We start from the raw sequence: 27,261 nt of genomic DNA on the forward strand, positions 1-27,261 counted from the left end.
TAGAAATAGCTTATTTCCTTTTTCTTGCAATTCTGGACTTGACTATCAGTCCAAAACAACAAGCATATCCTCTTAGTTTTCTGTGAGCCTGTAAAATGAAGGATGATGTGATAACTTACAAAGAAGTTTGCATATTGTCCATTGGCCCAAATGACCCAATCAAAATCCTTCAAGGAAGCATTACATTTAAACTTGGTTCACATAACAGCATAACCAATAATGGGGTTTGTATGATTTCAACTCTGCATATTTTCCGATTTGTCACTGTAGTTCTAAAACATACCCTTCACTTAACTTATTGTGCAAATCCAATTAGTTATGAATTTAGTGAACCATGGTTAAACAAATCATGGCTGAACATAATACACAAGCCAAATCTATCCAAAATGAAACCTGATTATAATATTGTCTGTGCCAAATAAGCAATGCAGCAATTTATAATAGCCTGAATAGAATTTAACTACATTTAAAGATGAACTTCAGAAGTGTGTGACAGGTTATTTTGGACCCATCAAACATAAAGGTAATATTTAAATTTCAGTTAAGCACAATGTGAAGATAGAGCATATATAAAACGCATTAATTAATGAGCTTTCAGAATATAGCAACAGACCTTTAAATTTTGATGGGTCAATATTTTTTTTACTTACATTGCAGAATTAATGCTATCACTCCATAATAGTATGGATCTTCACTAAGTGTTTTAAATGCTGTAAAAGAAAACTTAGCATTTTGTGATTTGTTCTGATCAAGAAAGGGCACTGAATCAGGAATATGTTTTTCTGCTGTTTACTTTACTGAAATATCCAGAGGATCTGCAAAGATTACAACATATACAAGGAAACTAAAGTAACTGAGTAACAGCACAAGATCACAAGCACGTTTAATCCGTCAGCTGTAACAACCTTGCAATACCACATATTTGGAAAAGTAAACATGAATATATTGTACAAACATTGCAATTTTCCTTTTGCAAAACTCCCTTTTTTAACTTAAAAACTTGAATAGATATGTGAAATTTCAAACCCAACATTTTTAAAAAACTGTCCTGTCCTGTGTACTTTGAATTTGAATCCAATAGTATATTCCAAACTCACCATTATGATTTTGAACGCAGTTTGGAATACAGGAGATCCCTGTTAAAAGTATACTAAAATTATCAGTAATGCAATAATTAATCACAGATGCTGCTATTTAACAAGAGAACCCAAATACAGAAAAGGATCCACCAGCCTTTGCTATAGCTTGGGTTCCAAGAAAAGTATTTCCTCAGCCAGCCTCCTCAAAATACTGCTGCACCATTGGTAGGCATTTATTTCCCCATAACTTAGAAAAAGAACATGGCTTTGTGCAGATTTAAAGGCAACTAAGCTGATCAGTCAACTTAAGGTGAACAGTTTTTATCCCTACAGTCATCAAACTACATAGTAGATAAACTGGTTGAGCAGCAGTAATAATGTTTTATTGTTGTTTGTGAATCTAATTAACCAAGCCAAGACTGAGCAATGTACATCTAATTTTTCAGCTTTTAATATTGTGACTACATTACTGATCTATTCCAAGCTGTTCTATTAGGAGTTTCCCTTTAAAAAAAAGACATACGTACAATAATTTTGAGCCGTCATAGGAACATTGCAGATTAAGAGCAGGAAAAAAAAGAAGCATTTCACAGTATGTTATGAACGTTTTCTATTTTCTGTATTTTTAAAAGAATAAAAATGCCAATTTTTTTAGAGAGGCATAGGACTTTAAAACTCCCTACAAGTTTGAAGAATCTGGCTCTCTGTTTTATCTAAGCACCACATTCCACTTATGCCTTCTGGTTGAGGATCCCTATAGAACGGCTTTCCTAAACTGGGACACTCTTGTGATGGGAATACCAGAATTAGCAGCCCCACTGTATCAGGGTAACAGTCAACTGGACAAGAAGATCTAAGTTTTCTTGAATTCAGCACATAGCTGTTATCGCAGGAGGCAGAATTAGTGTGCATTTGGTGTAAAATACTCTATTAAAACTCTTTAAGTGCTATTGCTGCTTTAGTACTTTTCATATGCTTATTTTTTCCACATTGTCTTTGCTGAAGTGAAACTGATCCAACAGCCCAGTTAATAGATTTTTGATATAAAGGTAGAAACACACACACACTGCCAAAAAAAAAACACAACAACACCCCATTCTGGAGTCATCCTGGATTTATGGAGCATTCACTAAAAGTCTTGTATGAGTACATCCAGAATTATTATATACCTTGTAATTAGCTAGTTCAGTAGGTTTCTCAGAGACAGGGTTTTAGTTGACAACAAGTTGTGGTATTTGTTCAGCTTCCTGTCAGCCAGCATGGTTATTACATCACGTTAAAACATTCTAAAGCAACAATACCCTATACATTTTTCTAGATTTTAAAACTTCATTTAAAAGGGCATATGAAAAAAAAATCAAAAGAAAAAAATCATTTATTTGGGCAAATGTACATATACTACAGCAAGTTATATATTGTTTTGGAAAGCTGGAACAACAAAATAAAATGTTTCTCTTAACGATATGCAATAGTTTTACTTCCCACTTGAAGCAAATCTGTACCTTTTTCATACTCAAATCTGCTCTGGAAGATTGCAAGTGCTCTAAACCAGCGGTCCCCAACATTTCCACCTTGGCGGCCCGGCCTGACGTGGGGGGAGGGCATATGAGTGGCTGGCGCACGTGCACACAACTCAAATGATGAGAGCAACAGGCGTGTGCACCCTCCACTGGCGCACGAAGCTCTATTTGCACAAATGGAGCTTTGCGCATGAGCACAAGTGTCCTCCACTCAGGCGCCCTCCGCTTGCGCGAGTGGAACTTTGAGCACGCCCACTTGCCCCTCACTTGCACAGCCCAGTTTTGAATAGGGCGTGGCCTGGTAGTGGGCCACAGCCCAGAGGTTGGAGACCTCTGTTCTAAACTATGTTTGAGGGCATGCAGAGGGAGCCATAATCTCTTTTTTCCTGCTGTTGAGGTCTTAACCAATCATTTTCTGAGTTTACTATTTCATGTTTAACAAGGTTTCTAGAGAATTTAGGAAAGGTTTGTAAATTCATCTGAAGAATTCATGTTACATCTTCTATGCTGCAAGGTCAGGATGGTGATTTAAAACTTGAAAAGTGTGCATACATTTCTATATAAACTGCAAAGGTTTGCTGGATTCTTGAAATATAAGTCACAGTATTATCCAGGTTAAGTTTCAGCAGAAATGAAAACTCATACATAAAATTAAAAACTTAATGACTTTTTCTTAGGATATGAAGTAGATTAAAACAATAAATACTTTTAACATTTCATGGAGTTTTTATTGTATTTTTATATGTTGTTTTAACTGCTAAAAGTCTTGCTGACTGTGATGAAAGGCCAATTGAGGATATGGTTTTTTTTTCCAAAAATGCTGATCAAACAGTAGTTTTAATGTAAGCAGTTTTAATTGCAACTTGAACTCATGTCAACACCTGGAGAAATCTTAATGGAAAATGGCTGCAGTTTCCCCTTCCCTCGCTGAACCTGCTTTTCTGGAATTTTAACTGATGAAGAGATCTGGAGATCATAAGAGCTTTCATATGTTATAACTTAAGTTATCGCAAAGACTGCGATAACTGGAGCAGACATGTACCACATCTGAGAAGGCACGATTGGTGAAAGACAAATTAGCCTAATAAATTACACACCCAAGATAGATTTTGAAATCATTCCTATGGTTCTTTTAACATATGCTGAACATTTAGAAACTCACTGAGACTGAGGGAAGCACTTCTAGGAGTGTACAAAATGGTGTGTTTCAAACTGTTTCAAATGAAATGTTTTGTATACCCCATTTTCCTTCTTACAAATCATATACATGAACACAGTTTTGTGAATGTTACAACTTTTTTCACTTCAATTGGATTTCAATTATATTGCATTCACCTCTGCTTACTGGACTTGCACTATATGCTAAAAAAATACAGTAAATGAAGCTAGTGCTCCACATTTATCCAGAAAATAAAATCAGTGGGCCTATCTTTTCACATATACAGAAGATCAATATAGAATATTTCTGCTGCATTTCCAAAAGCACTAAGGGAACTTTTATTATTATGCTGTGGATACTGAAATTTTGGAAGACTTAAAAGATGGGGAAGACTATACTACATCCTCAAAGGAAATTATTTTCATATGTAAACAATAAAAGTTATATATTGAGTTATAGCATCACTGATATATAAATTTAATATCAAACTATGTTGTTGTTAGCAGCGAAGTCATGTCTGACCCATCACGATCCCACGGACAACATTCCTCCAGGCCTTCCTGTCCTCTACCGTCTTCTGGAGTCCATTTAGATTCACGCCTGCTGCTTCAGTGACTCCATCCAGCCACCTCATTCTGTCATCCCCTTCTTCTCTTGCCCTCAACCTTTCCCAGCATTAGGCTCTTCTCCAGTGAGTCCTTCCTTCTCATTATGTGGTCAAAGTATTTGAGTTTCAACTTCAGTATCTGGCATTCTAAAGAGCAGTCGGGGTTGATCTCCTCTAGGACTGATCGGTTTGAACGCCTTGCAGTCCAAGGGACTCGCAGGAGTCTTCTCCAGCACCATAGCTCAAAGACCTCAATTCTTTGGTGCTCAGCGTTTCTTATGGTCCAACTTTCACAGCCATACATTGCAACTAGGAAGACCATAGCCTTGACTATAGACACTTTTGTTAACAGGGTGATGTCTCTGCTTTTTAGTGTGCTATCTAGATTTGCCATAGCTTTCCTCCCCAGGAGCGTCTTTTAATTTCTTGGCTGCAGTCCCTGTCTGCGGTGATCTTGAAGCCCAGGAAAATAAAATCTGTCACTACCTCTTTATTCCCCATCTATTTGCCAGGAATTGAGAGGGCCAGATGCCATGATCTTGGTTTTCTTAATGTTTAGTTTCAACCCAACTTTTGCACTCTCCTTCTTCACCCACAAGAGGCTCTTTAGTTCCTCTTCATTTTCTGCCATTAGAGTGTTATCATCTGCATATCTCAGGTTGTTGATATTTCTCCCGGCAATCTTAATTCCAACTTTCGATTCATCTAGCCCTGCCTTTCTCATGATGTGCTCTGCATATTATTTAAATAGGCAGGGTGACAATATACAGCCTTGCCGGACTCCTTTCCCAATTTTGAACCAATCAGTGGTTCCGTGTCCAGTTCCCACTGTTGCTTCTTGACCCACATATAGGTTTCCCTAGAGACAAATGAGATGGTCTGGTACTCCCATCTCTTTAAGAACTTGCCAGAGTTTGTTGTGATCCACACAATCAAATACTTTAGCATAGTCAATGAAGCAGAAGTAGATGTTTTTCTGGAACTCCCTAGCTTTCTCCATGATCCAGCATACGTTGGCAATTTGATCTCTAGTTCCTCTGCCTCTTCGAAATCCTGCCTGTACTTCTGGTAGTTCTCGAGCCACATACTGCTGGAGTCTAGCTTGTAGGATTTTAAGCATAACTTTACTAGCATGTGAAATGAGTGCAATTAATATCAAACTATAAGAGAACAAACCATTCCAAAACCTCACTTTATTTATTCAAGGTGAAGAAGTACATCAGATACAGAGCATTCTGTTTTCATCCCATAATTCAGAACCACCCATTTGAATTCACCAGACATTCTGCCCTGCAATCACAGAATGAGCAATTTTAAACAGAGTTAATCTCTCTCTGCTAGAGCGACAAGGTGTGTATCAATTTCTGCTTCTGTAAGAATCCTACAAAGAAGGAAAAAACAATGGACATTTTATTCACCTCCAATAATCCCATTATTTATTTAAAACATTTGTATAGCTACTCATTTTAAAACTAAATTCTGGACGATCTCTGAATAAAACACAATATATATAATCAATAAAAGCAAAGAAATATAACTTCTTAAGTCTTGTATAATGGCAACATTTAAGGGAAGGGACATGAAGCATGTCTGTCCTACCCAATCTGGCGGGATAAGCAAATACCTTCAGGGATTCTCAGCACAATTAAACCAACTGCAAATTAATTTGATAAAGGAAACATTATAAATGAATCTATGTGCATTTAATTGAGTTCCATATGCTGGAATATCTGGGTTCAGTCTATGCTAGGGTCTACAGACAAAGCATGAAAAGTATTACTGTTGATATAATTATCAACAGTAAACTATTAAAGTTGATACTATGCTAACCTGTACCTAGTATCTCCAGCATTATGTTAACAAAGAAGTCTTATATTTTCCTTGCCAATGCAAATGCTGTGATATTAATTGCTGCTGTGCAATTCCCTTTAGATTCCAAAGGTCTATAATTTTTACTTGACAGTGTAGTGACATGCACTCACATCAGACATATTTTAAGTGTAGACACCAAATGTTACATAATAAACTAACCACACACTAGTGCCAGGGTACAGGTAATAGAGAGCATACCTATGTAATTTTTATAAAAATTAAGATAGCCACAATCAACCTACTTAACAAGGGGAAAAAATCAATTTTACAGTACCTGAATTTTGGATTATCAACTGTAACAACCCCTACTTCTATTTCAGATGGTTTGAAGTCAATGGATAAAACAGTAGAAAGACAGGTAACTGCGGTCTACAAGTAAAACATAAAACAAATTTGATCAGAAATATTTTTAGTACTGGTTAATGTACAAATCTGGTTTTTATTTTAGACACTTGTTAATCTTTGTCCCTTCATAGACAAAGCCTATCTATAGGTATTTCAAATGCAAATTTCTAGCAGATTTGGAAAGGAAAACTATTCAAGGTTGACTCAGCCTTCCATCCTTCCGAGGTAGGTAAAATGAGGACCCAGATTGTTGGGGGCAATTAAGCTGACTTTGTAATAATGCTGCTTGGGTGTGTGTGTGAAAGCCCTAATAAGCAGGCATATACATAGAATGAAGGCTACTGCTAAGCTTGTAAGCCGCCCTGAGTCTTCGGAGAAGGGCGGGATATAAATGGAATTAAAATAAATAAATAAATAAATAAAATAAATTAAGCCTATAAATTAATTTCTTATAGTTAGAAATTATTTGTAAAGATAATAGGAGTGTAAATAGCAGTGTAATTCCTAATAGCGTTCAAGCCATCAAAGCTTTCCAGAACATTTAAAATTATTTTAGTAAAATTACTACTGTTCTGAAGTATCTCCAGGTGGTCCTCAACTTATGACCACAATTGAGCCCAAAATTTCTGTTGCTAAGCGAGACATTTGTTAAGTGAATTTTGCCCCATTTTATGACTTTTCTTACCACTGTTAAGTGAATTACTGCAGTTCTTCAGTTAGTAACATGGTTGTTAAGTGAATCTGCTTTCCCCATTAACTTTGTCAGAAAGTCACAAAAGTTGATCACATGACTCCGGGACACTGCAACCGTCATAAATATGAATCGGTTGCCAAGCATCTGAATTTTGATCATGTCACCGTGGGGATGTTGCAATGGTGTGAAAAATGATTGTAAGTCACTTTTTTCAGTGCTACTGTAACTTTGAATGGTTGCTAAATGAACTGTTGTAAATCAAGGATCACCTGTACTATAATCAAGGGGGAGGGAAGTATACATACCTTATATGTAGCTAAATTTACTACTTTGAACTAACTTGAATATTCATTTATCCTAAGCATTGCTAAAAATACAGCTAGTTCTACAGCATAAATTTAGTTACGGTAAATGCCTGGATCAAAACAACGATCTAATGCAAGCAATAAACATTCCTTCTCTTGATCCTAAGTATAGCTAAATAGTCGGTAAATTATCAGCACTTATGAAAAAGTGACAGGTTTATAGTTGCCACAATTCTCGCTATTGTTTAAAAAGGGTCTTCAAAAATGAATACATCTCCTGTATTATAATTCCCTATGCCCTAATAGTTACAAGGCACATTTAATACTATTGCTATGAGGACTAGGTTATTGTTTTAATTATTTAAAAAAAATAGTCTGAGGAGGCAGACCTGACCTAATTATTTAATTATATCAAATAAAATAAAATCTGTGGTAACTTGCAACACTCTGTTGACACAATACCAAAAAAAGATGTGCTTATTATAAAACTATAATAACACAGGGTGTTACCATTGAATGACCACTCATTCAGTGACCATTCCAACCTATAATAGCATTGAAGGAGAGGTAGTCCTAACCATTCCTCAGAGTTCCCACCATAGCAACATCCCTACGGGGTCACATGATTGTGATTTGGGTGCTTGGCTCATGACTTCACAGAGTCCCATAGTCTGAGAATTGTGTTTGCAACCTTCCCTGCTGGCTTCCTACAAGCAGTCAGTGAGAAAGCTGGTAGGAAGTTTTAAGTCAGGGTCAAACAAGGTCGTTAACAACCCCCACAGTTGTTGGGACCACAATTGCTGCTGCTAAGCGGCATGATCATGTGACATTATGCTTTACAACTGCATCACTTAGTGATAGCAATTTCAGTCCCAGTTGATATTGTTGGCTCTGGACTACCCATAATTTAAAAAATTGGCCTTGGTCTAAAAAAATAAAAATCTAGAGACAGACTTACAAGTGTTCTGCCAAGAAAATATAAGTCAAATTTCATTCCATCTGTGTAAAATAAATGGAATAAAATAGAATGAAATATGCTTATTAGCATAAAAGTTTTCTTCCAACAATCTGAAAAAATAATGGACTGGATGCGGACATCTCCAAATGAACAACATTCAAACCACCGGAATATAACTCAGCAAGCAAAAAGGAAGGAAAAGCTCAGCAAAAACAAGGTCTGGTGCTGACTTCAGCTCACCCTGCAAATCAAACCCTGCAAAATCGCAATTTAAAGAAAACAAATAACATCATCAGACCAACAAGACAAAATCTCAGCAATATTCCATATGATTAAATGATGAAGACAAATAATAAATGTAACAGTTTTGATTTGATAAATAAAACACACAAAGAAGTCTGGATTGAAATTCATTATACTCTTAATGAAAAAGCAAGCAAGTATCCTGAAATGTAAAAAACAAAGAAAAAGGCAAAATTGATTTATTAGGGGAAACAATCACTTTAAATATACTAGTTCTACTGTACGGATGGCTGGAAATGAGGAAAAGTTAAAGGAATCTCTTGTTAAAAGTGAAAGTGAATTTAAAAAATTAAGTCAAGCCACTCATTTTTTTAAAAAAGATACACACTTTTACCCTGTCCTACATTGCTTTGTAGCTCACATTTTATTTTTAAACTTCCACCTTTCTTTTAGAGAATCTCAACTACAACTTTCTCAGCCTTCACAACCCATTTACTCTCCTTGAACTGATCACTCATATATTATCATTTATTATTACATATCACTCATAATATCATTTATTATCCATTCATTCAATCCTATCAGTTCTTGTTTTACCACATACACTTACGCAGCTCATTCCCAGTTTATTTTTATGATTCCACTACCGTACCTGGCTCTGTTTTAAATAACAAAACATTTCAGAGTTCAGACATTTTCACTTTTTTTGACAAGCATTGATTCTGTGCAATGAACCATTATCCCACAATCTTTTCTTCTAACGTCTTTACAAATTTATCTACCCACTCTAATTTTTTAATTGTTTTACGATGATTTCTTGAAAGGGAAGATTTCCAGTGCTTTCCATAGCAGCACAAGAAAAACACATGGAGGCGGCAGACAACCACCTGTTTAATGATCTTAAAATCTTGGGAAAATTCTTCGCTAACTGAAGGCTCGCTCTTAGCACCAGCAAAACAGTACCTACGTGCTTCCACCTTAACAGCAAACTAGCATATGAAGCCCCAAAGGTCTGTTAAACAGCAACTTGCTTTCCTATAATCTCCATCCAAAGTACCTTGGAGTAACATTGGACCAGATTCTCTCCTACAAGGTAGACCTAGAGAATACGGCGGCAAAAATCAATACCAAGGAAAATATATTCCAGAAATTATGTGGAACTAAATGGGGAGCTTCAGCTACCACTTTCAGGTCATCAGCACCAGGGTTGGTCTACTCCGGAGCAGAATACTGCGTGCCCCTGTATGGTTTAACAGCTGCCATACTTGTAAGTTAGATGCCAAATGCATGTCTAACAACACGTGTTTATTTATATATCGTATTTAACCACCCATTATTTATTTATAATAGGGAATTTTCCTACTGCATGCTCATTTGTGCACCCTCCCTGATCCATGCTGCATCTCATGCACCCTTCCATGCTGAGTCACACAGCAACTCTCATGCACTTTCCCTGTCCCAAACGGTCTCTCTTACTTACACACACACACACACACACACACACACACACCCTTGCACCCTCCCTGACCAGTGCCTTTCTTCCTCCTACTGCTGAGGTGCACCTAGCCGAGGCTGGTCCTTCACAAGGCCTTTATGCAGCCTCACAAAGCTTTCGGGAGGCTGCATAAGGGAAGCCAAGAGGGCAAAGCTGGGGGAGAGATAGGTGGGCAGGAGGGAAATGAAGCACACGCTGTGGTAGTGATTGTGGGCAGGCATTTTGATCATGCAACTTTGGGAGCACTGCAACAGCCATAACTTATTCATTCAGTGCCATTGTAACTTAAAATGGTCGCCGAACAAATGATCATTAAGTGAGGAGTAACTGTATTCTAATATTAATTCATCACTGACATCGCAATAACTGATTTAAAGGAAAGCTCTGCCAAGGAAGACAATGGTATTTTTCACAAGAAATAAAAAGTGTTATTCATCTGCCTGTGTATTCAACTGGGTTTAGCAACATGCTGCAGAAAGATGAAATGCCAGTTGGGATGCATTTCAGGGTTTTTAGAATAGAAAATACTGATAATAATAAATCACACAAGCAAATTTTACTCTAAACATACCACTTAGAGAAGAAAACATCTTATATAGTTATAGTGACCACACTGAAGCAAACAGGGCTTCCATCACAAACCCTTTCTTCCATTTGAGATTGCAACCCATTAAGCCTAGGCAACCTGTCCTATGGACTTACCTCCACTGTCTGTTCAAATGTCCAGTCCAATTTTTTCTTCACTTTCTTTTCAAGAAAGCTAGTTGATTCTGTTTGTTTGACTCCTGCAGCTGTGGCCTTAAACCCACAGTAATATCCGGCTGGATCACACTTGTACACCTGAGGGTTGTTTTCTTCATCAATGCCAATCATAATCATGCCTTTAAGGAAATAATAATTTGGATGCTTATTTTATTTATTTAACTACATATCAACATTGTGAATCTGAACAGTTAACAGCAGCGAACAAAATACAAAATGTATAAACAAAGAATAGCTTTCTTATTATTTCAAAGAAATTGGTTCTAATCAAGATTTTTTTATACTCCCTTTATATATAACATGCATGAATAAACTTCAGCCTTTGTTCAGTATGGCAATTCTGGTGTGGCTCACTAAGTGTTTTCTTCCCAAATTGAAAGTGTGGGCAGGTTAAAATTATTAGAACAGATGTACGATTGTTGCTGTTCCTAGTTTGAGAATTGGAAGGAAGATTAAAAGCCTAGCAACCAAAAATACTCTTGATAATCAAGAACCTTCTTTGCAAATGCCAAACTCACCCTTTTCCTGCCCAACAATACATGCTCCCTTCCTTTCCTTCCTTCAAGAGAAAAAAATGACTAGCATTGTTTCGGTTTCCTTATAATTCTGTTGGCAGTGGTTGCATCTTCTTCAACTCTTAGTAGATATATACTGTAAAGGCATTATTTATTTATTTTCCTTTCTGTCAGACTTCAACATCCTAATTAAGAGTAGAACTACAGCTCATATTAAAATGGTATCTAAAATATATTTCCTTTTTAAACATCTGTATGTGTAAAATCAGTTCTGTGGATTTGGAAAAATGTAAGCAAAAGTTTGCCAGACAGACAGTAAAGCCAGTTTAGTCTAGTGGGAAAGTCAGTTTGATCTAGCGGTTAAAGCATCAGGCTAGGAACTGGGAAATCATGAGCTCTAGTGCTATACTTAGGCGTGAAAGCCAGCTGGGTAACTCTGGGCCAGTCACTCACTCATGGCGTTGTTGTTATGGGGAAAATAGGAAGAGGAAGGAGAATGGGATTTGTTTGCTATCCTGATTTATTTATAAAAATAATAAATGTTGGATATAAATAAATAAAAATAAAAAACTTTTGGTTAACATGTCATATGTCAAGCTAATAAAGGACTTTTAAGATAAACAATGCCTCAGAGTCACTTGAAAAGCCCATAAGTCGGAAACTTGACATCATACATATATCCTATTTCCATTTTAAAGCAAATTCCTGGTGTTAATGGAACTTCCAATAAATTTGAAGATTGCTTCACTTCTATAGTTTCTTATAATTCAGCTGACAGAATTCTAATTCCTGGAGTCTAATTCTCATTTTAAAATTCTTTGTTCAACAATACACAGCGCTTAAGAATCAACTTGTGTACAGAATAGAATTTTAGTAAATAATCAAGAGACTTACCTAAGATTTCATTCCATGCTTTTTAATCTATCATTTAACACCCATGACTAGAAAGTTTAGGTATCCCATAAAATATGCAGTATTTTAAATAAATATTTATATATAACTATTTTAAATAACCAAGTTTCTGACTAAATGTTGCACAATCAGGAACTTTAGAAAATACTGTATCCAGGCAAAACTAAGAAAATGACAGCTGATAAATCCTACTGCAGACACATCTATCATCAGTAGACTCCGCATCCTTGACATAAGAAAATGCATTTAAAAAATTGTTTCACTAGCTCATATGATAAAATCATTCTACTGTCTCTTAGATTAACACTGAACAAATACAATTCCCCATGTTGTCATCCAAATACAACTAAAATTCAATTAAATGAACTCATTGCATTAAAATTTATATAGGTCAGCATTTTAGGGTAAAATACATTAAAAAGCCAAGCCTTTATTCTGAAGAACAGTAAACATTAATCTCATTTGATGCATTATTTTTTTTATTTGGTTAGTACTGTATAATCAGGGATCCATCCCACGATGAGTGGTATAACAAAAAGTAAACTTGAAAAAAGCATTCAGATCAATCAATGGAAACATTTTAAAATGGAACAAGTCTATAAAGCTTTTGTATGAGAATTCACTCTTTATTTTTTTATGGTTGGGATGCAGTATGCCAGAAAGAAGCATATTCATTTGAAAGCAGCATTAACATTCATCTGTCAAGTAAGCTTCTCTAAAAAATTAAATTGATGACATACATTGCTGCAGTTATGAAATAAATCAAGAGAATGAAAATAAGTAAGATTGTGCAATATCCAATTAATATGGCTGCTGAATTATATGGGATAGGTTAGAAGTACACAATCTGACGTCTTCCAGACATTTTTGACAATAACGTCTATAATCTCAAAGCACAGGCCATACTAATTAAACTACATAGAAAGGGTAATGGGGGAAAAAAGAAAGGCAGCAGATTGCAACCCTGTGCGTTCAACAGAATGATTGATAACAGAATACCAGCCTTTATTCTAATATTAAAAATGAATTTTATATATGCCAAAATATTTTGTGGAGATGAGTTGTGATGAGATTTCCTAGCTTCATTACATATCAGCTTCCAAGAGTTTATTATTATTTTCAATTTATATTTATACTTACAGCAACCAAGAGGTCTCATTTCAGCATTCTGTGTATAGACCTGAGAAATATCTGCAATTCTTTTACATAGCATATCCACTGGAATCTCATAACCATATTTGTACTTCCAGTTAGCAGCCTCATAGCGGGCTCGTTGCACCTGGGATCTACTGTCCGCTGTTGAAATAAAAGATCCAAAATCATTCTCATATGCCTTATAATAGTATAACCGCAAGGAAAAAAATACTTAAATCCCAATGAAAGGCTTTTTTTATTCTTATACTCCTAAGAATATACAAGTGGCCCTCAACTTACAACCATTCGTTTAATGACCAAAGTTGCAACGGCACTGAAAAAAGTGATTAATCTGTTTTCACACTTATGACCACAGTCAGATGATCAAAATTCAGACCCTTGGCATGTATTTTTATGGTTGCAGTGTCCCAGGCTCAGCTTTTGCAATCTTCTGACAGCCAAGTCAATGGGAAGCCAAATCCACTTAACAACAAATTCACTTAACTTAAAAGACAGGGAGGTCAGGGAAAGTGAGTAAGGATGTGAAGAGGTGCAACGCAGGGTTGGAGAAGGTGTGAAAGGGGTGTGGTATGGGTCAGTAACGGTGAGAGGAAGCGTATAAAAACCAGTGTGGGTCAAGGAGGATGTGAGGGAGGGTGCAAGGAAGTATGCAGGAGGGAAAAGTCGGGTGTGTGCAAGGATGGACTGTAGAGGGCACATGACAGATATGTAGGCATGTTAGTGAGGCACTACAAGGGCCAAGAAGGGTGCAGCATGATTGGCTGCAGCATGAGCACAGAGGGGCTGGGGAAGATATGCAGGTAGAGGAGATTTACACCACCAATTTACAACCTTCCCTGCTGGCTTCCCCTTTGATTTTTCTAGGGAAGCTTCAGGGAAGATTGCAAATGGCAAATATGTTATGTGGGGTACTGCAGCTGGTCTTAAGTATGAACTGATTACCAAGTGCTCAGATCAAGATCGTGTGATCACTGGGTTGCCAGGATGGCTGGAACTCTGAGGACCAGTCATAACAACTATTTGTTCAGCATTATCATAATTTCAAATGGTTGCTGAACAAATGCCCATAGGTTGAGGATTACTGTAGCCTAAAACATATCCCTCCAAATCTGAAATATTATTCTACTCTCTCCCCTTCCCAGGCACTTTAAAAAGCGTGGATGAATTAAAAATTAGTACCATTATCTAAAAGCCTAATACCATTTCTAAAAATGTGTTCCATTGCCTTTAGGCCAGGGGTCCCCAACCCCCGGTCCATGGACCAATACTGGGCTGCGGCATGCCAGCAACTAGCGTGCACAAACAAAGCCCCATCCATAAAATGAAGACAGCACACAAAACCATGCACCCTCAGGTCCACTGAAAAACCTCTCTCCACAGAACTGGTCCCTGGTGCCCAAAAGATTGGGGGATTCTGCTTTAGACCATCATCTTGATTATGCAATATTAAAGCATTATTTAAAACAAAAATAAAGTGAGATACCTCACTTCTGTACATCCTATTTACTATCTTACGTTGTACCTGTCATTCCGGTCATTACACATCCTATATTTTCAGTTATTCTGAATAAGTGAGTTACTGTGCTCGAATCCAGTAGCTTGTCCTAAATGATAAAATACAATTTTAAGATGTTTGTTATTTTATCAGATTTTTTTAACTGCCCCTCACAGAGGTAGTGACGTATACATCATTAACAAGGAATAAAGGTTTTTTTTTACAACAACAAGGAAAAATATCTAATTCATGTCATACGTAGGACATTTGATGGTTGAGAACAGGAGCATTTACTTAGAAAAAATTCTTCTTAAAAATATTCTTGATTCCAGTGACATAATCATAACTTCATTTTATCATAACAATTTATCATAACAATTTTCAATTATCTTTTGAACTAAACATTATGGAAAATCTACAACTCTCCAAATAAAATATACTCCCTAACTTCAAAATCTGGATCTTCCTTCCCTCTACACAATTCCAACAGTAAGACTAAGCACAGAAGAATTAAAAATCAAGGAACAAAGATACAAGTCAACCATACATGTAGTCAAGGATGATCCATACACTCATACTATAGGTTTTGCTAAGAAATACTTACAGGTACTTTTTTCTGTGTGACAACAACTGCACAGTCCTTTCCACGAACAGCTACTGATGTCAGTCCACCTTGGTTTATGGCCTTGAATGCATATTCTAGTGATACATTGAACACAGATTTTACCATCAGTACTTGTAACAGCGACAGCATCAGATACAAAACCATGTCTTAGACCAGTGGACTCCAACCTTTTGGGTGCCAGGACTGGTTCCCTGGAGGGTATTTTTTTTGACAGATTGGGAAGGGTGTGATTTCACACCTGCCTGGATTCTGCATGTGCATGGATGTGGCTTTGCTCACTTGCGCAGCCTGGTTCCCACTTGCTTGCATGGCCCAGGAGTGTTGTGCCATTTAAAAGTGATGCTATTGTATTTTTTATTTAAAGCATCCAGATAGCTATAATCGAGCTGTGATGGTGTAGCGGTTAGAATGCAATATTGCAGGCTAATTCAGCTCACTGCCAAGAGTTCGATCCTGACCGGCTCAAAGTTGACTCAGCCTTCCATCCTTCTAAGGTTGGTAAAATGAGGACCCAGACTGTTGGGGGAAATAGGCTGACTCTATAAACTGCTTAGTGTGTGCTGTAAATCACTATGAAGCGGTATATAAGTCTAAGTGCTGTTGCTATTTAGAATTTTCATATTCTGCATTCACATTTGTACTATTAGGTGCTAAACCTAGTCTCATACAGAATTATGACTCTAGCACAATTCTTGCTTGGTGTATAAAAATACAGCATGCAAAATATTGTAGAAATGTAATCAGACTCGCAGAGTATTTGGGGCAGAATCTAATATGTGGGGTCAATAACTCATAAGCCTCATAAAACTTCACAGAAGTATATCTCCACATGCCAACCGATTCTGAATTTTTAAAGGGCTCACAAGTAAATGCCAGAAAGAAAGCCGAGTACTTCTTCACCAACTTTCTTCAAACTGGGGACCTCTGAATGTACTACTGGACTACACTTCCCAGACCGTGCAGCTAATATTGCAGAAAGCTGGGAATTAGGTAAACTGTACTACAACGCACCTGAAGAGGCACCCATCTGAGCTTTAATCCTGATAATTCAGAGCAATGACACAAAGTCAACACTGAGAAGAAAAAGGCACAAAGCAGTAAACTTTCGCAGGTGGGGGGAAAGCTTTTTTTGCAGCTTTATTTTCCTCTCCCCCCCATCTACTAGCGCTTAAGTATTGTTGTTGTTGTTAGTAAGTCGTGTCCGACCCATCGCAACCCTATGGACAACGTTCCTCCAGGCCTTCCTGTCCTCTACCATCTTCTGGAGTCCATCTAAGCTCACGCCTACTGCTTCAGTGACTCCATCCAGCCACCTCATTCTCTGTCGTCCCCTTCTTCTATTGCCCTCAATCTTTCCCAGCATTAGGCTCTTCTCCAGTGAGTCCTTCCTTCTCATTAGGTGGCCAAAGTATTTGAGTTTCAGCTTCAGGATCTGGCCTTCTAAAGAGCAGTCAGGGTTGATTGATCCCCTCTAGGACTGACCGGTTTGATCGCCTTGCAGTCCAAGGGACTAGCGCTTAAGTATACGTCCTCACTTTCCCGGATCACTTTGTTTCGCTTTCGCTTTCAAGCCATGACAAAAAGGTTTTCGCTGCCGAAAACTGGTCCATCTTTTCAAGCAGCACGCCCACACGTTTACTCGGAAGAAACTTATCAAAGCGCCTTATACAGTAAGTGAATGGCTTAAAAGCCATTGTGATTTGCAGTACGGTCTCTTTGGACGCTACTGCTCCGCCGTGTCTCTGTCGGCGCACCACTTTTGAGAAAGAAACGAGCAGCTGTGCATTTTCTTCCTCTCTTTTGAGTGAGTGAGTGAGTGAGTGAGAGTGAGACAGAGAGAGAGAGAGAGAGAGAGAAGCGCCGTCCTGCATCGTGACGAGGCGGTTTTTGCCGCTCACTTACCTACTTGGTACAGGCGCCCTTCAGGGGAAAAGATAGTGATATGCCGGTCAAACCCGGCGCTGGAGCCTCGAGACATGGTCGCGCGGAAAAAAGTAAACGAAGCAGCAACAGCGGGGAAACTGCCCGCAAACACAGCATGCAAAAGATTTCTTACTTCCAGCGGCTGCGGCAGGGGAGGGGGGGAAACAGCAAGCGAGATGTAGTACTTCCGGGTTACGTGCTCTCGCGCAGGCGCAACTGGGAGGCTTTTTTTTCCCCTCCCAGAAGCGGAAGAGCTAAGTACTTTTGTTTCCTATTCGTTTGTTCCTTAGTCACGGTATGCAACGCGCAGACGCAGAAGCGGCGATAATCGCGGCGACCAAACCCGTGAAATTAAACGTCTTTGCTGCCGCACATGCGCTTTGAGAGTGGGGGTAAGAGTAAAAAGCGCCTTTTGACAAGACGGCACGTGCGAATGCTTTAAAGAGCGGCTATTCTCGCGCAGAACTTCGGTAGCCCTGTTTGAACGTGTGAGTCTGTGTTTCGTAACGAAACTCTTGGAAACCGAGGGACATGAAATTGTGCTCCATTACGGAATCGTGTAATCGAGCTAGGATGGATGCTTTTTAAAAGACTTTTTAGACCGATTTCAAGATAATCAAGGCTGGACATGGTTAGTAATTGGATGGCAAGCTAGGAGGAGTTCCCAGAGCTGCCTGTGTAGACTATAAACCAAGAAAAAGAAAGCAGGCGTCTGGCACCACCTTTTCCAACTAACAGATTGATTAAAAGATGTAATCTTTCATGAATTGCAGCAAATTAGTTGATGCATTTATGTCTATATTGATTGCTTCAAAGTTATCACTTATTAGAATGTGTATATAACCTTGGGTGATAGAAAAATTTTAAAATAAACATAAGAATCAGCTACCTTTTTCCAAATATTTTTATCTTTTACTATTACATAATATTCTGAAAAGCCATTTAACACATTTTTGCTGTTATTTGTGAAAAAATACAAATGATTGCTTAAAAATAAAGCAGGCTATAATTCTATATAGAACTGTGTTGGTGTTGAAATCAACATTAACTGAAATTTCTTATTCTAAATATACATTCATCTTATGTACCTCATTCACAGTATTGATTCTGCTTAATATTGCTACTGTATGATATCTAGCTGGAAAGAATTTGAAGGATGGTGCATACTGTAATCAAAATATTCAGTACCGAAGAGGATAATATACCGGTAACTGGGAAGGAAAACCTACCGATACCTCCAGTTCTGGTTTTAGTCTTTTTTCAAATGGGAACTCCAGAAGCACTTACACTTAAGTAAATTTCTATCTGTACTTAATTTTGTACATGTATCTCCATTCTTGAAGCTGTATAATCTGGAAATTCCATAAGCATACTTAACACAAAACTGGCTGTTTTTCAGTCATTCTTCCAATATTTAGTGCCCGCCCTTCCTTCCCTGCTTTTCTACTTATGTCAGCAAAGTTTATCATAACCCATCAAACAGAATTTTGGAGCATGTGAATAGTAAAATTCTAAAGTGAACAGACAATTGTTTCTCATAAGATGAGCAATCTGGTACCAAGACGTTCATCTGGAAACGTCTGGAAAGGAAAAATGTAAGAAAAATATAAAGTTGCTGGTGAAAAGCAGAGAAATAAGAATATACAACTCATAAGCCATCAAAGAAGCAATTGGTTTCAACAACAAATATATTTATCAATTATAAAGAATCATTTATAAATTATAAATAATTTCCAATATTTGTAGAATTAAGTATTTTTGATGTAACTTAGGGATTCAGTTAAGTCCAGGTCTGTTGTCTTAGAAAATGAATATATTTTAACTAGTTTATTTGAAATTTATTTCAAATAAGGGTGACATGCATACATTTTCACTCTGAACAAAAAAAAGCGTCTTTTATTTCTTTCGAAGACAGAGCCACTTCACTGGAATTTCAAAAGAAGCTCTCTTGGACAAGTTGTCATCATAGGGAATGTGCCATGTGTTACCATCAGTCTGCACAATTGTATCGTATGGCAAAGCATCCTGTTAAATAATGAAAGGCAGGGCTGCATTATACATTTTATACAAGAATATTAAGATTGAATAATATATTTTAAACCAAAGATAGGAAACTTGGTATCCTCCAGGTGGCTAGTAGCAATGATCTAAATTGAACCAAGTTGCACCCTCCCCATCTCCATCTATACATTCACCCTCTTTTATGTAAGGGTACAAGCACAGCATTGATAAAAATGGTTTCTCATAAAGGAATGTAATCCAAAAGCAATCTTTCAGTAGACTAATGTATAAATATTAAACATTACAAACTATGCTGAAGGATATTTTTATTGGAAAAAGTAATCTGGGTTTTCTTTACAAAGACCGCTGCTAGATAATTATTAAACAAGAATAGCACTAATACGAGCAACAATACCTCAAATGTTAAAATCTTCCCTGGTACATAGCTTGATACCACCATCTGATGTCCACGTTGCCATTTAAAAAATAAGCGACGAGTAACAGTATTAGAAAGAACAGCTTTGTGATCCCGTAATAGATCTCTAGTTACTATCATACAGTGACCACCTGAGTGAAAACTGGCATAGAGCAGAAATGGATCATCTTTAGACCTATTTTTTTTTAAAAAAAAAGGCAAACAGAAATATTATGTACACCATTGCACAGTAAAGTACTATAGAACTGATTCAAATAATTATTTCAAGGCATTTAACTTGCTTGATCTTACCATTATATCCATATCATACTTATCTATTTACTTATATGTATGCATATACTGATATACTTACAATTTATATGTACAATACAACATATGAAATAGCTAGGTAATAGCATTCAATATTTAGATCAAGGTAACAGTACCAAATATTTAGTCCAAGGATGCAACCCTGCATACTTAATGTACAAGGGCAATTCGAAAATAAAACTCCATTTGGTTATCAATAACGCTCGCAGAAACAGAACTTTTATTATACACATTAGAAAACTACAACATCATATTACTTTTTGACATAATCACCATTCAAATTGAGGCACTTATCATAACATCTTACAAGATTTGAAATTCCTTAGTAGTTGCTTGGCGCCAAATCTGGGCTATAGGGGCGGTGATCAAAAACATCCCAATGGAACTGCTTCAAAGGTTCTTGGGTGCCTCTAGTGGTGTGTGGGTGAGCATTATCATGAAACGCCATACTGGAAGTGGTGCCATAGAAAATCCTGCCAAATATGAAGATGCCAAAGGAGTATTGCTAGTAAAGTTCATGGAGCGTGGTTCAACCATCAATTCAGACGTCTACTGTGAAACATTACGAAAACTCAGATGAGCCATCCATAACAAGCGTCCGGGCATGCTGACTTCCGGTGTGGTGTTGGTTCACGATAATGCTCACCCGCACACTGCTAGATGCACCCAAAAACTTTTGAAGCAGTTCTGTTGGGATGTTTTTGATCACCCTCCCTATAGCCCAGATTTGGCACTGAGCAACTACTACTAAGGAATTTCAAACCTTGAAAGACGTTATGACAATTTGAATGGCGATTATGTCAAAAAGTAATGTAATGTTGTAGTTTTCTAATGTGTATAATAAAAGTTCAGTATTTGCGAGTGTCTGTCATTGATAACCAAACAGAGGTTTATTTCCAAATTGCCCTTGTATTACAAATCTGAAGACACCCAACCTAAATGCTTAAGTCACCAGGGAACATTTTTAGTTTCTACTAAATAGCTCTCCAAGTGAAGTATTCTGCTTCCTGGTCTCCCTATGAATTTGTTCTAAGAGTTTATGATAGAATATGTACAGCTATATTATATTAATAAACAGCAATTGACTGATTTTAGCTAAAAATAGGTAATTACATTTCCTATCAGTTCAAAGAAATAAACAGAGGCATTTGTTAAGCATTGAAATGTATGTCAACATTTTTTGTTTTAAATTGAAAACTTCCATTTGATAAGAAGTTTATTAAATTGTATTTAAATCGAACTTAAAAAAGACCAGTTACAAGATATTGTGTCATATTCATTTTTTCTGCTGGAGATGTAAAAATTTGAAGAATCTCACAGATCGATATAATTGACTATGTGATTAGTTGATATCTTTTTGGAACAGAGTATTCATTTTTATCAATAGATTTATGGGAAAATCTTTAGATGTTAAAGTTGTTAACATTTTAAAGATGTTAACATCTACATCAGACATGTCAAACACAAGGCCCGGGGGCCGGATCCGGCCCGCGAAGTGGTTTCATGCGGCCCGCGAAGCCATCCTGGAAACAGTGAGGGAACGGCCCCCACTGCCTTGGCCCTGGCCCAGAGACCCTCCTCCTGCCAGAGACCCTCAGATCTGTCCCCACTCCTGCCCAGGTCCCCATGCACCCTTGAGGCGAACGATGTAGAGCTGGCCACGCCCACCCAGTAAGCCATACGCACTCTAGCCACGCCCACCCAGTAGGCCACGCCCACCCTGGCCATACCCACCCGGCCCCTTGAGGGCAACCTCAATGCCGATGCGGCCCTCAATGAAATTGAGTTTGACACCCCTGATCTACATGTTTCTATTTTTTTGTTTTGTTCTATTAATGGTATTGTTAGCTGTGGGGGGGAATTGGACATATAGTTGTTTTGTCAATTTTTCTTGTAATTTGTAAATAAAAAACACATTATGGGTTGTGGGTTTTAATAATCTGGTTCTTTATCGCATTCAAACGTAATTAGGTATGCAAAGCTGTTGCCTGGTAAACAAGGCATGCATTGTTGTGGAGAAAATAGCTTGAATGAAAAGGCTGCATTTGTCTATGGGAAAATATTACACAATTGCAAAATGAGATATATCAAGAATATATAGCATTCTTATATATGAAATACAGTATACTATTTTTGTTGCTAAATTCAGCCTCAGTGCTTATATTGATTGCAACATGGAACTATTGCAAATATTTCTAAAGATAGTTTCTAAAAATCAAATAACATACGTATTACTCGTAAAGAAGAAGTCTGCTTTCTTCTGCATGTCATCCATGTCTCTTTTTTTCCACTGAAATGAATTATTCAGCATGTGTCTACGCCCGAGAACAAGCAATCGATGATACTTCTGCGCTAGGTAGAAGACCACATCCAGCAGCTATGTGGGGGGGGGGGAAGGAAAGAGTGTTTTAAAATGTGGATCTTGATCATTCTTTTCTTTCTAGATTAGTGATGAATCAAAGGTATCATCCCTATAGATTTGTCTTTCCCAAGGCATTTCTGAAGAACTAAAAAAAAATCAAAATTTGTTAAAACGTTGGGTTTAGAAAAATCGGGCTGAAAATGGAGAAGGTTCCTCACCACACCCATATTCTGAGTTGCTTTTCTTCTTTTCCTTGAGAAAAAGTGGAAATAAAATGATCACACTGAAACTGTAACATTTACAGATTTGCCTAGGTGTGAAGCACTGCAGGAAGAAGAAGACATAACAAGAAGGCAAGGAAAGAAATTTGTTACAAGAATGGCATAAAGTTAGGTGTCTGAGTAGTTCTTTCAGACAATGAACTTACCCCGTGTCAGAAAGAAATTCTAAATTAACTTAAGCTTTGTGTATTCTTGCAACAATTCAGTTTCCTGACCTTGCCTTCCTGTAATATTAGAATCTGTGTCTGTACAGTATTATATATCTTAATCATCATGATCCAATTTTCATAGCCTTCTGGGATCAACATGAAACCGAACCACTGAGTTCCAGAACGTGATAGGGTGAAAGTGATTTGTTACTTTGTAGTTCAGTATGTTGCATTCATTCCAGCAAATGCATATCCCCAAACCTAAGACGTGACAAAATCCTTCAGACCACATGACTTTTGCACTGTTTTAAGAATTCTTTCCTTAAATTGGGTTGCTTAACTCAGCTGTTTAGCCTGTCTGCCATAATTAAATTGGTATTAAAGCAATAACCCTGACTACAGAAATCTAAGACAATCCCACCTAAACTGCAAAGGGAGCAATAAGAATATGAATATTATTAGAAAAGAATTCCATTTGCCATAGGCTTGCATAATAAATATCCCAACTGTTTGTACAAAAGCGATCCATATTCAAATACGGTAGATAAGACGAATAGCAGATGCTTCCACCAAATTATAAATGTGATTCAAGATATTAGTACTGTAGAGATGAGAAATGGCTTAATTATATCCCAGAATAGATTGAGGACTAGACATACATGGTTTGAACAGCAGGAGTGCAGATGTGTACCTGGGCATAAAAGCTACGTACATGATTATATCTCTGACAGCAGCGGCAATATAGTCTCAATACCCCGGCAATTAATTAGAATGTAGCAGCTGACCATGTGAAATCAAAAGTGCACAGAATTAATATATAAATCAGGAACACTACCCCAAAGTCTCAGATTCCAGTCATGGACCGTAAATTGCAAAATAACACAGTACACACGCAAGTCATGCTTTTAAAAAGGTCAGGTTTTTTTTTGTACATGTCTTCCTTCTCAGATCATGTAAAGATTTCTCAGATGGGAATTCCCTCAATGGTGTTGCATGAAGGCACAAAGAAATTATGACTCAAGCAAACAGCTAATCACCTGCTGCAGCTTTGTCACAGTTAAGGAAGTCACCTTCAGGTGAATTTACCTTTCGTGGTATGAGAAGTACTCACAATATTTCATCCTTATAAGGGGGTGGCGGTGGAATGCTTGAAATGCTTCACTGATTCATTTTGTGTTTGTATATAAAGTATCTGTTCAGTTCACTGCTATAAGAATAATTGTAAGAATGGATTCAAGAGGAAAATACATTGTTTTTCCAACTCCTTAGGAAATGAGAGTAAGTTGCTGAAGTTTAATTTATTGCCACAAAAACAATGCTCCCATAGAATCTTAAGAGATAAATAGGTAAAGCTGAAGCAGCAAACCCCCAAAATATCTGTCTTCAAGATGCCAAGAAGCAAAAACAAATCATGCCATAATGAGTAATCTATATTTGTATGTGTGTGCTGTTCTTCCGAAGAATTTTTTTTTAAAATTTATTTCTGCACTGCTTTCCATAAAGTTATCTCTAAAAACATTTTCAAATATATAGCTAGGCACTGGATTTCTTTACTTTAGCTTCTAGAAACTATTATGTATAATTGATTGTACTTTCAATTTTATTGCCATAAGATACATTTTTCTTTGACTTCCATTTAAGCAAGAATAATTTGTTTTGAAAAATTACTGAAACTATGCTCCCTCAATATGGAAAGAATGCCACAACACATGAAGTATTCCAAATAAATTACCGTATATACTTGAGTATAAGCCGACTCGAGTATAAGCCGAGACCCCTAATTTTACCTCAAAAAACTGGAAAAAGTTATTGACTCGAGTAAAAGCCGGAGTATAAGTATAAGCTTGGCCCCTTCTTAGCAACATATCTATATTCTGTGCCACGACGAGCTGCTCGTTGACTCCGCCGGCGGCTGTTTCTTGCCGCCTCTCAGCTGATGGAGCTGTGCAACCACCGGCAGCCGTCTCCAGCCTTCTCCCAGCCATCCCTGCCGGCACGTGTGCTCTGTGGCTGTTCATGGCCCCCCCGTTCACCCCCGACCGTGGGTGCAGCCGCGGGTCTGGCGTTCGCCCGCCGACCAGCTGATGGGCGCGGGCGTGGCCGGGCTGTCCCCAGAGCCAGGCGGGTTCCACCGGCGTTGGCCCACCGAACAGCTGATGGGCGCGGGCGTGGCCGGCCTGTCTCCGGAGCCGGGCGGGTTCCACCGGCTGGGCTCCCCACGGCTGCCTCAGCAGTTGGCGTGGCCGCGGGTCCGGCGTTTGCCCGCCGAACAGCTGATGGGCGTGGGCGTGGCCGGGCTGTCTCCGGAGCCGGGCGGGTTCCACCGGCGTTCAGTGTTCGCCCGCCGAACAGCTGATGGGCGCGGGTGTGGCCGGGCTGTCCCGAGCCAGGCGGGATCCACCGGCAATGGGTGTTCGCCCGCCGAACAGCTGACGGGCGCGGGCGTGGCCGGGCTGTCCCCAGAGGTAAACTTCGTGACCCACCCAGCCCATGCATAAAACAGAAATGAAAAGTCTTAAAAAAGTTTTGCACGGTTAAATAAACAGCATTTGCATATTGTTTCTCCACGGAGCACCGACAAAATTCGCTTAAATTAAGGAATGTGGGGAGCTAAAGAATCGGGCTATAGGGAATGTCTGGCATGACGGGCAACCCTGGGAAACACGAGGACTGTAGTGCAGTGGCGTAGCGTGGGGGTTGCAGGGGGGGCCGGCCGCACCGGGCGCAACATCTGGGGGGGGCGCGACCGGCGGGCTAGGGCAAGGCTGCTCGCGAGCGAGGCGTATCTGTGCCTGCGCCGACACAGAAACGCTTCTCTCTCCGGGTGGGGGAAGGCTCAGCGGCTCCCTGGGTCTATATACGCCTCTGTATGCGCATGCTGCCTCACGCTCCCGCAAACGAGAAAGAAAGAACGGCAGCGTCTGCGAGTCTCGCCAGCGGCGGCGTTCCTCGGTGTGGGCGTGCCTGCGTCTTTGGGTGTGAGGCTTTCGGAGAGGCTGCCTTTGGCTCCTGGTACTTGCAGCCGGTGTAAAAGAACAAGTCTGTGAAAGCGGGCGAGAATTCATTTCTTTTAAACCGGCTGCAAGTACCAGGAGCCAAAGGCAGCCTCTCCGAAAGCCTCACACCCAAAGATGCAGGCACGCCCACACCGAGGAACGCCGCCGCTGCCGTTCTTTCTTTCTCGTTCGCGGGAGCGCGAGGTGGCGTGCGCATACAGAGGCGTATATAGACCCAGGGAGCCGCCGAGCCTTCCCCCACCCGGAGAGAGAAGTGTTTCTGTGTCGGCGCAGGCACAGATACCCCTCGCTCGCGAGCAGCCTTGCCCTAGCCCGCCGGTCGCGCCCCCCCAGATGTTGCGAGCCTCGCCAGCGGCGGCGTTCCTCGGTGTGGGCGTGCCTGCGTCTTTGGGTGTGAGGCTTTCGGGGAGGCTGCCTTTGGCTCCTGGTACTTGCAGCCGGTGTAAAAGAACAAGTCTGTGAAAGCGGGCGAGAATTCATTTCTTTTAAACCGGCTGCAAGTACCAGGAGCCAAAGGCAGCCTCTCCGAAAGCCTCACACCCAAAGACGCAGGCACGCCCACACCGAGGAACGCCGCCGCTGGCAAGGCTCGCAGACGCTGCCGTTCTTTCTTTCTCGTTTGCGGGAGCGCGAGGCGGCGTGCGCATAGAGGCGTATATAGACCCAGGGAGCCGCCGAGCCTTCCCCCACCCGGAGAGAGAAGCGTTTCTGTGTCGGCGCAGGCACAGATACCCCTCGCTCGCGAGCAGCCTTTCCCTAGCCCGCCGGTCGCGCCCCCCCCAGATGTTGCGAGCCTCGCCAGCGGCGGCGTTCCTCGGTGTGGGCGTGCCTGCGTCTTTGGGTGTGAGGCTTTCGGAGAGGCTGCCTTTGGCTCCTGGTACTTGCAGCCGGTGTAAAAGAACAAGTCTGTGAAAGCGGGCGAGAATTCATTTCTTTTAAACCGGCTGCAAGTACCAGGAGCCAAAGGCAGCCTCTCCGAAAGCCTCACACCCAACGACGCAGGCACGCCCACACCGAGGAACGCCGCCGCTGGCGAGGCTCG

At 39.4% G+C, this 27,261-nt stretch overlaps 2 protein-coding genes across 4 annotated transcripts in view; both read right to left on the reverse strand.

Annotated features, from left to right (window-relative positions):
- Positions 1–5,520: 5,520 nt before the first annotated feature.
- On the reverse strand, positions 5,521–17,863 carry PSMA6 (proteasome 20S subunit alpha 6). Of its 2 annotated transcripts, none has more exons than XM_083349627.1 (7): positions 17,644–17,863; positions 15,721–15,815; positions 15,144–15,225; positions 13,607–13,762; positions 10,980–11,158; positions 6,512–6,606; positions 5,521–5,746 (listed from the first exon to the last, which is right to left on the reverse strand). In XM_083349627.1, exons 1-7 carry the CDS (start codon positions 17,717–17,719, stop codon positions 5,689–5,691), a joined length of 741 nt encoding a protein of 246 aa, XP_083205753.1. In that variant the 5' UTR covers positions 17,720–17,863; the 3' UTR covers positions 5,521–5,688. The 2 variants fall into 2 exon arrangements, with proteins under 2 accessions (XP_083205753.1, XP_083205754.1); XM_083349628.1 differs by lacking the exon at positions 17,644–17,863 and adding an exon at positions 16,753–16,783.
- A 118-nt stretch (positions 17,864–17,981) lies between these two features.
- PRORP (protein only RNase P catalytic subunit) overlaps positions 17,982–27,261 on the reverse strand; it is a 50,817-nt gene continuing 41,537 nt past the window's right edge. For both annotated transcript variants that reach the window (XM_083348954.1, XM_083348953.1), the window contains 3 exons: positions 22,639–22,787; positions 20,081–20,276; positions 17,982–19,689 (listed from right to left, as the gene is read on the reverse strand). In XM_083348954.1, coding sequence (XP_083205080.1) covers positions 19,561–19,689; positions 20,081–20,276; positions 22,639–22,787 — 474 coding nt within the window. In that variant the 3' untranslated portion in view covers positions 17,982–19,560. The remainder of the gene's footprint in view (positions 19,690–20,080; positions 20,277–22,638; positions 22,788–27,261) is intronic.

The sequence above is a fragment of the Vipera ursinii genome, assembly GCF_947247035.1.
Source record: "Vipera ursinii genome assembly, chromosome: 1".
Classification (NCBI taxonomy): Eukaryota; Metazoa; Chordata; class Lepidosauria; order Squamata; family Viperidae; genus Vipera; species Vipera ursinii.